General features: G+C 41.8%; 2 protein-coding genes across 11 annotated transcripts in view; both read left to right on the top strand.

Annotated features, from left to right (window-relative positions):
- Positions 1-10,174, top strand: part of FNDC3A (fibronectin type III domain containing 3A) — a 112,634-nt gene extending 102,460 nt beyond the window's left edge. For all 10 annotated transcript variants that reach the window (XM_048295262.1, XM_048295260.1, XM_048295263.1 and 7 more), the window contains 6 exons: positions 265-414; positions 499-782; positions 2,699-2,908; positions 4,288-4,454; positions 5,018-5,145; positions 7,651-10,174. In XM_048295262.1, the coding sequence (XP_048151219.1) occupies positions 265-414; positions 499-782; positions 2,699-2,908; positions 4,288-4,454; positions 5,018-5,145; positions 7,651-7,965 (1,254 nt within the window). In that variant the 3' untranslated portion in view covers positions 7,966-10,174. The remainder of the gene's footprint in view (positions 1-264; positions 415-498; positions 783-2,698; positions 2,909-4,287; positions 4,455-5,017; positions 5,146-7,650) is intronic.
- Positions 10,175-10,361: 187 nt separating this feature from the next.
- MLNR (motilin receptor) lies at positions 10,362-13,397 on the top strand. The gene is made up of 2 exons (XM_048295772.1): positions 10,362-11,143; positions 12,983-13,397. The coding sequence occupies exons 1-2, from the start codon at positions 10,375-10,377 to the stop codon at positions 13,294-13,296; spliced, it is 1,083 nt and encodes a 360-aa protein (XP_048151729.1). The 5' UTR covers positions 10,362-10,374; the 3' UTR covers positions 13,297-13,397.
- Positions 13,398-16,497: the final 3,100 nt, after the last annotated feature.

Raw genomic sequence — 16,497 nt, 5'->3', positions numbered from 1 at the left:
GTTTTTTGGTAAGGTTGCTCCTCAGTCTGTACTTTTTTGTCCCAGTCCAGGACTTTGTGTTTGCCATTGTCTTAATTGAACTTCCTGAAGTTTGTATCAGATTCTGCTTGTTATTTGTATTGTACTAAATTAAAAATCAGCAAAGAAATGGGAGGGTAAGACTCCTCTGGAACAAAAAAAAATATAGATGTGGTGAGTGTGGTTGATTTTTTTTTTTCTTAAGTCAGTGAATTTAACTTTTAATTTATGATATCCATTTTAAAGGTACCAGTAAGTAATGGAGCTGATGTCACGGAGTATCGACTGGAGTGGGGCGGTGTGGAAGGATGCATGCAGATCTCCTATTGTGGGCCTGGGCTCAGCTGTGAAGTGAAAGGGCTTTTGCCTGCCACTATATACTATTGCAGGGTTCAGGTAAAGATGTAAAACTATTGTTATTGCAATCTGGAAACAGGAATTGACGCTGCCATAAAAACATGGTCTACTTTGGATTTGCAGGCAGTGAATGTTGCAGGTGCAGGCCCTTTCAGTGAAGTAGTGGCATGTATGACTCCAGCCTCTGTACCTGCAGTTGTGACGTGTCTTCGTGGACTAACTGAAGATGAAGTTGAAAGTCCACACTATTCTCCTTCCACATGCCTTGCTATAAGCTGGGAAGAACCTTGTGACCATGGATCTGAAATCCTTGGCTACAGCATAGACTTTGGAGATAAGCAGCCAATAACTGTTGGGAAGGATCTGACCTATTTTATAGACGGCTTACAGCCAGATACTACCTACAGGTATGTGTTGCACAGCTACTTGACAGCCTACTGTTTCCTCCACAAGAGCAGATGCTTTGTTTCCTTGTATTTTTTAATGTCTACATTATTATTCTCAGAGACACATTAGTGCACAGCCATGGAGTAAAAAGAAGCTTCGTAATGATGATCATCATAAATAGATGAGCCATGCTATTTTTATTTTCTTTCAAGTATAATTTATGTTAGTTTATTGTAGTATTGTTGTATCTGTGTGGTTAATGTGTCAATTTAACTGAACTCACATATTCAGATTCATACTTGGGTTTGGACTGGTTGCTTCACTGTTTGAACAAGTAAAATCCATTCAAGGAAAAGACTATGTCCAGCAATCTAATGACAGCTCATTGCAACTTGCAAGGCCTTATCTGCAGAAAAAGTGGAAGTCAGCATAAAGAGTATCAATTTAAAAAATCAGTCAACTATGCATCTCTTTTGAAGAATTTTAGTTGCTGAAATCAGCCTTTATGTTTGGTCTAAGTGTTACTGAAAAATACAAACATAAAAATCAGTACTTTTGCCTGAAGGCATTCTACGTCCGATATAAAAACATGTCCTCAGTGTTAAAGGAGAATGGCAGTTCCACTGAAGTCAGACTTATAGCCCACTCTGATTTCAGTATGATTAGGATATCATCTGGCTACGCAGTTTTCTGAATCCTTAATTACTGTTTTATGGCTTTATGTCAGAATACAGTGTTTCTGTGTGACTTACAATTATTTAACAATAATGGTGGCAATCTGAAGATCTGTTGCTCTCTGTGCCAATAGACTGAAAAAAAGAGAAGCTTCTATTGCAGAGATAGGTCTATACTTCTACCCACATAAGTTTTTTTATAGAATACACTGTCAACTCCTTGTGCAAATAAAAAATTGCATATATAAACCTTAGTTCTGGGCTGTAATAAATTAGCATAATGTTAAATATTACTGTAGTGAAGGAGAAATATTTATTCTTTAGCCTGCATACACATTTGCATTTCCACATTTTGCAGTTGTGTGGTTGACTGTTTCGTAATTTGATTACTGTGATTACTTCTTTCCAGTTACCTAGATACTATTTTGGACAAGCAAATGTTAAGTCTGCAAAACGAAATTAGACACACTTTGCTCCCTGTGGCTACCTGTGAGATATGTAAAGAGCCTCTGTTTTCTGCTTTTTCCTTTTCAGAAATAATTTCTGGGCTAAGTCTTTTAATTCTTACTTACAAATCTGATGCCAGCATTGTCTTCCTTGGCGTATCAAAGAAGAAAAACAAAACCCTACCTTCTCCCTGAGTATCAAGTTCTACAGCTTCCTCAGCTTTTTGTCATTTGGCAGCTTCTGGTTTCCCCCTCTCATTTTGCAGGCAGACCCAAGAGGGCCTGTGTTTGCAGGCACCCAGAGATGTGTTACTGGTGGAAACAGCAAGAGAGGTGGCTGGGCACTATCGCTTTATTTCCACATGAATAGGATCTGTTCAAAAAAGTCTGTAGAAATGTCTGTTAGTCATCCTTGAATTCACCTGATAAAACAGTCTCAGATACGGTTTCCCTTCTTTGGGGTGGGTTTTTTTACCTTCCTCATCACTCAAATGTGGCTATCAAAAATTTCGGTACAAGGCCTGCACAGTCAGAAAGATGGACCACTCTTGAAGTTACTCACAAAGCTTTTGCATCTTTTCACTAATGTGAATTTATTTTGAATATTTTTATTTTTAATCAAGCCAGCTCTTTAAAATGTGGTAAGGAAAGCAACGCATCTGCATATTCTTGACAGTCTATCAAAGCATAATATTGATAAAAGTCTTCATTGTAGATAGTACCATTATTCTCTCTTTAATGAGAATAGTGAATATGACCAGTTATTTTTAGGACCTAATTTCAAATTAATTTATTCTTTCTTTTTCCAAATGCTAGAGTACGAATTCAAGCCCTAAACAGTCTCGGAGCAGGTCCTTTCAGCCACACCATAAAACTGAAAACAAAGCCTCTCCCCCCGGATCCACCTCGCCTGGAATGTGCTGCATACAGTTCTCAGACTCTCAAGCTGAAGTGGGGAGAGGGAACTGCAAAAGCATTGACTGACTCCATCCAGTACCACCTTCAAATGGAGGATAAGAATGGAAGGTTGGTTTTAGCATCACTTTAATCTGCCCAGTGTCGCTGAGCTCTGATGCTTGGGAGATGGCAGCAAAGGGCAAAATTCCATACGCTTTGCTGAATTTACAACAAATGTAGGAGGTTGCCTCATCTGGCAAGGCAAGAAGGGCTCTAGTGTTCTGTGCTGAGAAGTACAAGATTAAAAATTTCATTGCTTTTTACTTACAGTTCAACATGAAGAATTTAATGCAGTGTTTCATACTAGCACACTTTTCTCTCTCACTTTTGATTAAATATTTTCTAAGTAACAAGTCCAGTCAGTGTAGTGAATTTTTATACTTAATATTGGAAGGGATGGATGCTTTACTCACTGTTGCCTTACATGCAATTATTTTAGTGGAAAATAATACAAATTATTATTTTAAGGGATCCCTTGTCTCATGTTAAATCAGAATGTCAGCTGAGATGGTACAGCAAGAACCCTTGCCTAAATATTAAAATGAGCCGTACTACTACAGAATGTTCTATGTCTGATGAGTAGCTTTAGCCTGGCAAAAAGATAAGAGATCTATTATGTGAAATTGCTGTGTTGTAAGGAGGAAAATAAATTAGACTCTTTAACTGGAAAGAAATTCATTGCCATTACCAAAAACTAGGTCATGTGCAGGTACCATCTCTTTTAATTTTAAAAGAAAAGAAAAAGCCAAAGTAGATGACAACCCCTGCCAGAAGAGAGAAATTTGTGCTGTGTCCTGAGGCCACCAAAACTGACAATCAAACAAGAGCTGCCATGATCAGTTTGTGCAAGAATTGCAGCATGAAGGAGAGTGGCCAGTATACAAAACTCTCAGAAAGAGATTTGGTGCGCACTACAAGAGTTACTCTGCCCTCCTGCATAAGCTTATTTCTAACAATGCTGTACAAAAGCAATTGGATCCATGACACTTTTTTTAAGTGTAGTAAAGGGAGAGTTGTAAAGGGGCAAAAAGCTAAAATCTAGTTACCTAATTTTGAAAAGCTGAAGATGATGGAGGAGTACATGGCCAAGGAAAAAAAATGCAGCTCACTGAGAGACACAACTGCTGTCCTTTCCCATTGTTTCAAATGCAATATAGTTTCTTAAGATGCTTAGGACCATTTTTGGTAAGAGTTAATCTGTAGTGTTCTTTGTGCAAGAGATTTTTATTTCAAAGACATGAGAAATAAAAATTTGGCATAAAATAGGAATAGAAATAAAAATGAGCTTATTGTTTTATAGTAGCCAGAACACTGTTCAGCTCTGAAATAAGTGTTTCTGGGCTTTTCATTAGATTCTGGGAAATTATGGAACAGATTTCAAGACTATAGTGTAGCTGCTTCAGAAGTCCTTTTCTGTGTTCAAAATCAACTACTCATTCCATTTTCAGGTTTATATCCTTATACAGAGGACCGTGTCATACCTACAAAGTTCAGAGACTCAGTGAGTCAACATCATACAAATTTTGTATTCAGGCATGTAATGAAGCTGGTGAAGGTCCCCTTTCTCAAGAATACATTTTCACTACTCCCAAATCTGTTCCAGCTGCATTGAAAGGTAAGGGTGCTTCTTTTTTCATTTGGGGGGTCAGAGGGTAGCAGGTTGGGTTTGGTATTATGTTGTATTTGGGATATTGAGAATACTAAGCCCTTTTTAAGTGCAGGTAGGGATAGTGGGAAAATGGTCCTTTCATGTAATTGCCTAAAATATTCACTCCAAAAATGAAAGACTTGGGTTTATGCATTCTTTGACGTAAGAAGTTTGTACTTAGAATTCCTGCTTGCCAGGACAGGGGCAAGTTAAGGTGAAAATGCTTCCTAGGATGTTTAGAATAATTTTAAGCATTGCAGTTCGGCGTTTTTTTGGTATATGATGCTCTCTTACAGTCACCAAATTTTACTTGCTTTTTCTTGGGTACCTAAACTAGCAAGAGAGGCCTATATGAGTTGTCAGTTGTTGCTCCAGAAAACACTGCAGGAAGAACAAAATTGAATCTGAATATTTTGTTTCTCTGAGACAAAAGAGGAGGCAGAATGTAGAATTTTACAGGTCATTAGAATATGACAGTATGTGATGGGGAAAGCAGAGCTAGCTGTCACTTTTATGCTTCCTTCCTTCAGCACCAAGGATAGAGAGAATAAACGATCACACTTGCGAAATCACATGGGAGGTTCTGCAGCCCATGAAGGGTGATCCTGTTATCTACTGTCTTCAGGTCATGGTTGGAAAAGACTCAGAATTCAAACAGGTATGATATGTTGAAGTTATTGTAGTTTTCTTCAATTATTATTTGTGATAGCTAGTAAAATTGGTTGAGATTAGTTTAGATTTAGTAAAGCTTATTGTGTTCCAGTATGTTTTCGTCACCATGTTAACTTTTTATTACTAAATAATATAAAGTAGTGTCACCTAAACTCATCCTCACATAGAAAGGAGATGCTGTACTAAATTTTGCTGCCTCTCTGGGTTACACTGATACTCACTAAATACAGCTTGACACCTCAAGTGGTGAGGAAATCATCGACTAATGGAACAACTGACAAAAAGAAACCTTTTACCTATGGTACAGAATTGAGACTGGGGAGAAAAGGGGCAAAGGATTCTCTTTGAGAACCTAAGATCAAAGAAGCAGTTCAAAATGCCAAGGTACAAATTATCCTGCATTAGTGCTAATTTTGCTTCCCTATAAACTGCCTGATATTTGACATGAAATTAGACTTGAAAACTGTTTCATACTATTAAGCCAATGAACTTTCCTTCCAGAACAGAGACAGTTAATTCTAGTATATTATAATTTTATTATAGTTCAATATTAAATTTTTTTCCTATGCTTTGGTAGATTATAGGCCTTCATAGTTTCATAACTTTTAGTGTAGCACTGTGTTTGTTATGCCCATGTGTTAAATTTTTCAGTAAAAGATGAACCATAATCCGAGGTGTTTGTTATCTTGCCATGTGAATATTCTTTTTTGTAACTTCAACATTGTAAATGCAACATTAGGTATGTAAGGCGTGGTCTGTGTTGCTTTTAGACATGGAGTCAAATCACACTTTGATGATCAGTGTGTACTGCCAAATGAGCTGGGCAAGAAAATAAAGTTTGCTCTTTGAGTACGGCAATAACAAAGTAGACTGAGGTGTGTGATTGCTTTTGCCTCTGCAGAACAGTCTAGCATAGTAAATCAGAATAAAATTAAAAGACTAATTTGCAAAAATTAAAATTGGAACAATCAAGAAGTAAACACTACGAAAACAGCCTTTAAGACACTTAGACATGATGGTGGCAATTTTATTTGACGTGAACAAAAAATAAACTGCCTGGAAGTCTGCACTAAGCTGTTTCTGCTATTTCACTGCCAAAACTTCACTCTCCTCTCCTCCTTCTTCCTGATCCATCATCCAAATTGCTCATGTCATTGCTCCCTCCATGCTACAAACAAAAGAAGTTAATAATGTGTTGTTTGAGCTGTATACATCAGTCAAAGATCTTAAAGGGGTTAGGAAGCAACCATATAAATACCCCAGGAAACACATTTGAGGCGAAGGCAACTTCTGGCAAGGCACTGGGAGCAAGCAGCTGAGGATGGTAACCCCTGCCAGCTAGTGTAGCTGGAGCTGCAGTAGGATGTGTGTCAGTGGCCTGTTTGCTCACTCCCAAATGCAAGATCCAAATTAGCAGAATTTTGAGGAAGCTGCACTTCTGATGACCTGCCCTGCCTCAGAAAGAAAAGTCTCTAGGTTATAGATTCCAGTAAAGCTCAGCTGTCTGTCAGAGAACTCTGAGTCTATGACTAGCCTCAGGCACAGCAAGAGGTCTTCAAACAGCAGAATCAGAAGGGATTTCCTGTTTCTTTACATTTCTGGTTTGCATTTTCAGAATACTGTCTAACAATATGGTAACTGTAGGGAAAGCTCCTGATGATGTGATATTTCTGTATCATGCTACCAGTTAAATAAAGCAAATCCAGATATTTGGAGGTGAGAAGGTGAAGGGTTTTGAAGAGAGAAATCAAATTGCACTGTGCTACCCACCTAATACCTCAGTACCTATTGATGTACCTGTAAGTGCACCCTTGTGAGGTTTTGTTGGCTTTCACAGAACCTTCACGTAGCTGCAAATTTTACTAATTTGGGAAACCAGAATTTAGAGTTCACTGAATTAGGCACTCCATGCTGAAATGTTGTGAACTCATGTTAACCAGCCAACTGAGAGACCTTTGGAGAACACCCTCATAAGTCATCGCTGTCTTGGGAATATGATAAAATTAAGAATCACAAAGAGGACTTTTTGTGGCTTCCCTGATACAGTGTTTATTGAGATAAATCATATTATTTTAAATACAGATAACTACAACAAAATACATTGGATTGGATTAGACTTAATGAATTAGTTTGATACAGAGTCAACTGCCTAAAATCCCACGATAGGAAATTTTATATTGCATCCAATTGTAAGTGGTCACTAAAACACCTGAACGCTGGGGCTTGTGACAGAGTTTATTTGGTGTGTACTCATCATTCCACACAAGCAAGCATAGTTTTTGTGTTTCACCAAAAGGACTGGAGACTTTATCTGGTATTTAAATTGTGTGTTTGAGCTTTTTGTCCATTTTTCTTTGCATGGGTGAGAACACTGGTGAGTTGCCGTCCTTTTTACAGTTACCTTCACCGTAAACGCAACCATACTGAGATATGTGTGTATATATAGGACTCTTTTACTTGATGTATCCCTTTTTTTCCCCTTTATTGCCAGATTTACAAGGGCCCAGACTGGTCATTCCGATACACAGGCCTCCAGCTGAACTGTGAATACCGATTCCGCGCATGTGCCATTCGCCAGTGCCAAGAGGCCACGGGTCACCAGGACCTGGTGGGCCCCTACAGCACCCCAGTGCTATTCATCTCTCAGAGGACTGAACCACCGGCAAGCACCAACAAGGACACTGTGCAAACCACAAGGACACAATGGTCACAGAGTGACCAAGTGTGTGCTGCTGTCATCCTTGCACTTTTTGCTATCTTTTCCATTCTGATTGCTGTTATCATTCAGTACTTCGTCATAAAGTGAAGAAAAGAGATCTATTTTATAATGCTGCCCATTACATTTTACTTTCTCATAATCTAAAAGTAATTCTGTTCTCTTGCTTTTACAAAACCAGGCATTTAGCACCGGCATTGGGACTGATGCAAACTTTCTCAGCCACTTTAAAATGCTTACTCGTAGGTATAGGCTGACTCATGTTACTAAAATGCAAGCCACAGAAATATAATCTTTTCTTTATATGCCTTCTTGCAGTACAAACTTGATATGGGGCAGGCACGCAGTGTTTAACAAAAAGAGTTTGACCTGTAAACACAAGTGTAAAGATGATTTCCTGGCCCACGCTTTTAAGGGTTGCTAACATAACAGGGAAGAATGTGTAGATTGCATTTAAAACTTACACTAACAAACTTGTGCTGTACACAATATTAATCTGATGCTGTGAAAGCAATTTAGCGCTGTATTTCTACCTCCTCATTTGTCTTAATTATTTGGGAAGCAGGATTTATGCTGAAAAACAGAAGGGGCTTTTCTCAGGCAGCAAATAATAAACGGGATGGAAGAGTATGCATGAAGGAAGCTTAATATCTGATAAATGTGGAGTTCTTCACTGCAAGTAGATGTTTTCGAAAGACTACAAGGAGATGGCACAAGTGGTTTATCTTACCCCCAGGATTTGATGTTTACTTACAAAAATGCCTCTTTTACTTCTTCTGAATATAGAAGGGAGAGTGTGAAAGAACTTCTTAGATTTATTATTTAAATTGAAAAACACATTTCCAAAGTTGACCTTTGATTGGATGCAGTTTATACAGATGTCTGTGCCCTCTGATTTTGGCTAGTCAATAGAATTTTGAGATAAAATTCATTATTGAATTTTTGCTGTTTCCCCAACATTCACTTGCCATATCCACCAGAAATAAGCACTGCCTTTGTTTGTTTGTTTTGTTTCTATCTTTCTTTCCTTTTTTTTCCTTCCTTTCTTTCTTTCCTTCTTTCTTTCTTTGGGGCACCAAATCAGAAGACGAAGTGTAGTAATTTGCACCAGAAAACTTAAAGCTGCTTTTTTCTTGAGATCCTAATGTTTAATGTAATGTCTCTTTGGATACTGTACCAAATTGTTGATTGCATGTAGTTAATGTTGCATTAGAGCACTTTGCAATTGCATAACTCATCAATGTTTTGTGAGCTTGCATTTGTGAGTTCTTGAATGACCAGACTGAATTTTAACAAGTATCCCATTGAACATCTTGCTAGATGTCAATGATTGCCAGTGACACAAAGCTTGTAGTGAAACTATCTTTAAAAAAAAACCACCTTGTCTCATCACACTTATGTTATTTGTTATACACTTTGTAATTAGCTACTTTTAATTTATTTGAGTTACAAGATAGTGGATCATTAATGACTTCTAGTTGTGTTCAGTTTAGCATTTTTAATAGTATTAAACACTTCTGTCAGTCTTAATAATAATAAAAAAAGGAACCTCTGTCTTGTGCTTTGAAGATCTCTGAAGAATTTCTCTATGTTAGAATGGGCATGTATTGTAATTGTTTATACGTCCAATGATCTGTGCTGTAGAATAATGTTGCTGAGTTTCATTTTTTTAAAAGAAAAAAAAAAAGAAATGACGAAGAACTTGGCCTCCACGTGGTGAGAACGATCTGTCTTTAAAATGTACTGTATGTTTACATTTTATTTCGAATTTGTCGTTTGTACATATAGGCTGATACCTTCCCACAGGATACCGCGATAACTGATGTTTTCTAGAACCTTCTTAAAAGTGCCATGTTTGGCAGTGCAAATGAGGTTGCGTGTCACAGCCCAGAGATTTCTTACGGTTGAATGTCTAAAACGGTAAGATTTGTTACTGCAGGTAACCTGCAGTGACTTACGTTTTTCATAGTAAAATTCAAATGAGCTCCTATTTTTGATAGTCATTTAATAGTGTATTTGCCATTTGAGCCTCAGTGCATATTACTGCATTGAAGACAGTTTTTAATGTAATATTAATTTTACCTCATATATTGTACATTCCAAAAATAAATAAATAAAAGAAAAAGAGAAACTCTAAAGTTTTTAAAACGCTATAGATACACTACCAAACATATCACTTTACGGTTGTACAACGTCGGGCTCCATGAAGACGAACCTGTATAGTCTGATAGAAAATACATAAAACGATGTAGCAAAGTACCTTTAAGAGTCTGTGGACAATAAAAGTACCTTCTTTTTCGCTGCTGGTGGTCAGTCCTGTGTGCGCACCGCCGCCGCCCCTCTCCCCTCCCTCCTTCCCTGCCTCCCCCTCTGCCGGCCGGGCCCGCGGGGCGGGGCGGGGGTGCGGTACCTGCGCGGGCGGTGGGGCCGCGGGCGGGGCGGGGCCGCGGCCGAAGGAAGGAGCGGCGCTGCCCCGGGCACGGCGCGTCCCCCGGCGGGATGAGGCGCGGCGGCGGGAACGGCAGCGAGGGAGAGCCGGAGTGGCCGTGGCCGTGGCCGCCCTGCGACGAGCGGCTGTGCTTGGCGCTGCCCATGTGGGTGCTCGTTCCCATCACGGCCGTCTGCCTGGGGCTCTTCGTGGTCGGCGTGGCGGGCAATGTCCTCACGGTGCTGGTCATCCGCAGCTACCGCGACATGAAGACCACCACCAACCTCTACCTGGGCAGCATGGCCGTCTCGGACCTGCTCATCCTCATGGGGCTGCCCTTCGACCTCTACCGCCTCTGGCGCTCCCGGCCCTGGATCTTCGGGCAGCTGCTGTGCCGCCTCTCGCACTACCTCAGTGAGGGCTGCACCTACTGCACCATCCTCCACATCACCGCCCTCACCGTGGAGCGCTACCTCGCCATCTGCTTCCCCCTCAAAGCCAAGGTGGTCGTCACCAAGCGCCGGGTGAAAGCCATCATCGGCGTCCTCTGGGCCTTTGCTTTCGTCTCTGCCAGCCCCTTCTTCTTCCTGGTCGGCGTGGAGCAGCCCGACAACCACACTGACTTCAGCCGCGAGTGCAAGCCCACCCCACAGGCCCTGCAGTCCGGCCTGCTGGCCATCATGTTCTGGGTCACCACCTGCTACTTCGTCCTGCCCGTCACCTGCCTCAGCGTCCTCTACGGCTTCATTGGCCGCGAGCTGTGGCGGAGCAACACCCGCCTGCGGGGCCCCAGCTCGCTCCTCCGGGAGAAGGGGCACCGCCAGACCATCAGGATCTTAGGTGAGTCCCGCTACCATCCCCCCCGGGCTATGGCTGGGGCAAGGACCGGGGCTGGGGGGCCATGGCAGGGCTGAGGCACCCGCAGCTCCCGTACAGGATAGGGAATAGCACAGGGGGACATCCCCGCCACGCTGCCGAGCCCATCAGTACTCCCGGGAACTGCCACGGCAGGGATTTTACTCCCTCACAGCTGAGGCTTCACCCGCGTGGCACTGCACATCCAGCAGCACGACTGCCTTCCGTAGAAATACCCTTTTCCTGAATTTTTCCAGGCAGAACCAAGTACAAGGTAGCCTGCAACTTCAGAAAAACTGTGGTAACATCAGCAGTCTCTTCCAGTGGGCAGCAACACCTCTGCGTAGAAAATTTCTGCTTCTGAAAAGTAAGCTCTTAGCGGTCATTTGTAGCTCTCCTAGGAATAAATCCACTGGTTGCCCAAGGAGGCTGAGAAATGGCAACTTAACCCCTACGAGCTGTTTGGAGACAAATCCCATAATACCAAAGCACTTCCTACAGATGTAGGATGCTGATCATTTTTAGTTCATTTTATTAGTCATACATTCACTAACCCAGCATCAGACTCTGGAAAGTTAAGAGATCTTAGTCTGCTCTGGGGCTTTAATGTTTGTAAGTAGTGACCAATCTAAAGGGAAAGAAAAAAGAAATCCAACCATTGATTAAGGAACATAAAACAAAATTCCCAAATTATTTTTTTTCCTACCTTTAGTGTAGTTTTTACATGTCACATGAGAGACTTCTTTTACTGAGAGTGTAACCAGCTGGATGGAAATAGCATAGCACAAAGGAAAGAAACTAATAAGCCTGAGAGAATTTTGCCAACTTATTTGAGGAAGGTACTTACACTGAAGCAGGCACAAGGTTTTCTGACAGAAACACCTATGCCCATGATCTCAGAACCCATTGAATGAGACCAGTGCCCCCTTATCTCAAAGATCCAGCAGCACTATGCCTGTGGTGTATTTCAGATGTAAACTTTCTTTGGCTGCATCCCTTTTATTTAAGCTCTGAGAAACACAGAGGATGCTCCACAAATGATTGTTTTACTTACATGCATTAATAAACAAAAATAATTAAAAGTATGGATACAGTAATACACTTATTTAATTGTTCCTCATCTGCTCCTGCTGTGTTGCCGTTGCAAGAGGGTCTGTATTTGTTTGCATTGTGCTAAAATGCAACACAGAACCAGGCGAACAGCTGAAGTGACTCAGGCTAGAGATCCATCTAGGCAAATAGCTGTCTCCAGCAGTAATTGTCTGGGGATACATATAAAAGCTTTAGTGGAAAAAAATCGATAACCCAACTATACTGTAAAGTCTTTACATTAGCTACCATCCTGTCACAATAGAGCAAATTCTGTGGGAGCTTGGGTGACTGAGGTGCAGCCCAGGTCTTTTTCAGTGATGTAGACATGTTAAACAACAACTCTGCAGCGAATGGAGCTGCTGTGGAGCTTCCACAAAAACTCCTTATTCTGACTTTTGTTTCCCTATCTCCTATGTGGCATTACAGACATTGCCAAGGGGGGGTTCTGTAGTGCCTGATGTTATTATACACGTTATGCTACTGTTGTTAACATTTTTCTCAGCAAATCTCACCTCACAGTTTAGCTTAAAATTTTACCAGTTAACTTTTACTTCAAAGATTTGATGCTATTCCCATTTTTGTGGTTTTCCAACAATTTAATGCTATTATCTCTATATATCATTTGTATCAGTTAGAAGAACCTGCAAAACCAGCCACATAAACTTTAGTTTACTGGATGGTTGAAGAGTTAACTCACTCCTTAACTGCCGCATGTGTTATTTTGTCTTATAGCTGTGGTGGTTCTGGCCTTTGTAATTTGCTGGTTGCCTTTCCACATTGGCAGGATCATATTTATAAACACCCGGGACATGGGGACAATGCTGTTCTCCCAGTACTTTAATATATTCGCTCTGCAGCTTTTCTACCTGAGTGCATCCATCAACCCTGTCCTCTACAACCTCGTTTCGAAGAAGTACAGGGCAGCAGCCTGCAAGCTGCTGCTGCCACGCCGAGCTGCAGAAAGGGCTTTCACGGTAACAAAAGACGCTGGGGGCTACACAGAGACCAGTGCCAGCACAAGGAACGAGTACACCACCGGCTTCTGAGACTGCACCTTTGCACTTCTTCAGGCATTCTTGCCTAAAGAAGGGAACTACCTTTTCACAGGAGAGTTGCAAAAGGATGGACACTTGTTGGGGCATGTGGTATTTCATAACTGTCTGTATTTTGGGATACCTGTATTTTTGTTAACAGAGCAAGCAGGCACCATAAAGTAGGGACAATGATGTGCAACTCGTGAAAGATGATAAGTCAATAGTAAAAGCTGGAGTAAATTGCCAGTAAAACTACGGGTTTACTTTATTACGTATTGTTCATTGCATGTGTTCTGTGCCATTTCTAGTATTTTCTAAAAATCGTAACACCAAGGTCTGCAAAGGAGCACTTCTTGGGTGCAGTAATGGGTACAACTCCCAGACAGCCTTTGCCATTTTAAAACAGTTTTCTTTTAAACAAGATTTTACGAAACACAGTCTCTCAAGGAGATGGACACAAAATCACCCACCAACCTGAACAGCCTTGGAAAAAGAGGTGTTTGTTTTTAGTGCCTGGTCTTGTAATCATGAAGGGGACTTTCCTGAACAGTTTCACTAATTTCTCTTAGGAAAGCATGTGCTGCATGCAGTAGTCTCTGGGCTTAACCCTTTTGGCCTGACCCACACGATCAAATAAGGTCTCTTATTTACATGTTAGCAACCAGTCTCTGTATCTGTAAAACTTCAGATACCCCCGATCACTTCCTTGGGATAGATGTGCCATGTTTGGTAAATGGTAGTGGTGTGTCTCCACTGCATCACATTGTGTACTGAGTGTGCAAACTCCAAGTTAACCCACCTTGCCACAAACAAGACCCATCAGTGAATGTGCTGGACTATGCCCAGGACTTCATGCTGCATAACGCTGCACTGCAAGTCAAAAACCAATTCACTAATTCTACTCCAAAAGATTTAAAATGCAGACTTCAACTGTACAATTTAGGAAGGAGGCTAGTTGTGAGGAAAAGCTAGAAGAAGCTGCAGCATCATTTTCTCTGGAGTATCATTGCATCTGTTACTTTATTGGCTCTAGTGGTGTAAATCTGGACCAAAATCAATGATGTGGGACTGCGCTTACAGGAGCATCACGGGTGGTATGTCCACACTTGCCCTTGGTTTTCTGTTAATTCCTTCTCTTTTCAGGCAGTTGTAGAGAGTGATACTGTGCCCTCTAAGCCTGCTTTTCTATGGGCTAAACACCCCCATCTCCCTCAGCCGCTCCTGGCTTGTGCTACAAACCCTTCACCAGCTCCACTGTCCTTCTCTGGACTCGCTCCAGCACCTCAATCTCCTTCTTGTAGTGAGGGGCCCAGAACTGGACACAGGATTTGAGGTGTGGGCTCAGCAGTGCCAAGTACAGGGGCACAATCACTGCCCTGCTCCTGCTGGCCACTCTATTGCTGATACAGGCCAGGATGCCATTGGCCTTCTCGGCCACCTGGGCACACTCTGGCTCACATTCAGCTGCTGTTGACCAGCACCCCCAGGTCCTCTTCTGCTGGGTCACTTTGCAGCCACTCTTACCCCAGCCTGTAGCGCTGCAGGGGTTGTTGTGACCCAAGTGCAGGACCCAGCACTTGGCCTTATTGAGCCTCATACAACTGTCCTCAGCCGATCAATCCAGCCTGTCCAAATCAATTTAACAGAATTCAACAGCCAGCTCAGAGATCTCAGGACAGCAGAGTTGAACCCAAGTCTTCTCTAGGTTTTAAAGATATGACCAGTCCTCCATTAAACAATCTGTAACTCTGAGTCACTGAATAAAATTTTAAAAAATCTAAAGACAGAAAAAAATCTTCTATCTCACTGCATACACATTAGGTTTTCTTTTTCTATTGGCTTCATACTCTGGTGGAGAGCAGTTGTCTGCAAGGCTTGGGTTAGGTTGCTTTTGCTGGGGGGTGTCATTAAAATGTTTAGTTATCATAAAAGAACAGCTGTTATTTTTTGGGGGTTCGGACAAGTTACTATGAAGAGTAATCTTTGTAAATGTATGTAGACTGAGGGGGAAAAAATCTTTAAAATATTGATATGTGGCCGTGGAGCTGCTTCTGCACGCCTGCAGCCTCCTGATAATGGCTTTTCCTTTATCAATTGCTACTAAATTGCACTGGGAGTAAAACGCCCATCAGAAATTTCCCCAGAAGTAATTGCATGGGTACCAGAAGCACAAGGTGAGCAGGAGAAGGGAAGGAAATGCCCTGGTGGGATGCTGCCCTGAACCCCCGTTTTTTAGGGTGTGCCCTGTGCCACAAACAGCCCTGGCACTGCTCTGCTCTCTGTGGGTGCTGGGTGTCCAGGGCGGGTGCCTCTCAGCTGGGACCCCAGCTCACTGTTCCCAAGCCACTCATGGAGTGATTGTTTCTGCAGGGAGCTCCAGGCTTGGGCTGCTCCTGCCCAGCCTCAGACACTGCAGCAGCAGGCTTCTGCTCCTGGTGGCAGACTCCATAGAAATGGTCTGGTTTTCTGGGAAAGTCATTTGTACCCCTGTTATCAGCTATCCCTCTTGCATGCTTAGTAGCAGCAAATCACACCTGTGAGCTTGCAATGGCTTGTTGTTAATGCTCTCTCCCCACCAGAACAAATGCTTAGGAAATAGATGAAGTTTGGCATGTTTACTCAGAATTAACCAGGCCTGGCACTGCTGTCTCTGGCATTCAGTACTGGATTGTGTAAACAGGGATGTTGTAAATAAAATAGCACTTCCCAGGAACTCTATGTTCAGGTGCTGCCAGGCTATCTCTTAAGTATTTCAGAAGTAGTTCCATACCATGAAGGCTATAAAATACAAGAGAAAATGGACTAGAGAGAAAAATGGGGCAGGGCTGTAAAAGAAAAGCACAGAGACCAGATGACAAAAAGGGAAGCGTGGTGAGATAGTCTCCTTTTTAAAACACACATGTAGTTATGTTGAAAATCACAGGAAAGAAAATTAGTGATTTGACATAGCCCTGAGACTTGCTAGAGTTGTGGTTGTACTGAGGAAGAGCTGAACCCAAAGCTAGCCACCTGAAGCTTGAAAGGAACCTAAAACCGTTCATTCTTAAACCCATAAACAGGTTTTTCTTAACAGAGAGGAAAGAAATTCTTCCCATGAACTATAGTCGAAAGGCACAGCTTGGCCCCCAGCACGAGGGTGTCATTGGGGTATGCCCACCTGGAAGGAAGGAAGATAAAATGAGAGAAAGAGAGAGAGGGAAAGAAGGAAAGAAA

The sequence above is a fragment of the Corvus hawaiiensis genome, chromosome 2, assembly GCF_020740725.1.
Source record: "Corvus hawaiiensis isolate bCorHaw1 chromosome 2, bCorHaw1.pri.cur, whole genome shotgun sequence".
Taxonomy (NCBI): domain Eukaryota; kingdom Metazoa; phylum Chordata; class Aves; order Passeriformes; family Corvidae; genus Corvus; species Corvus hawaiiensis.
Note: the sequence above shows the minus strand (reverse complement) of the source record. Positions and strands in the feature narration are given on the sequence as shown.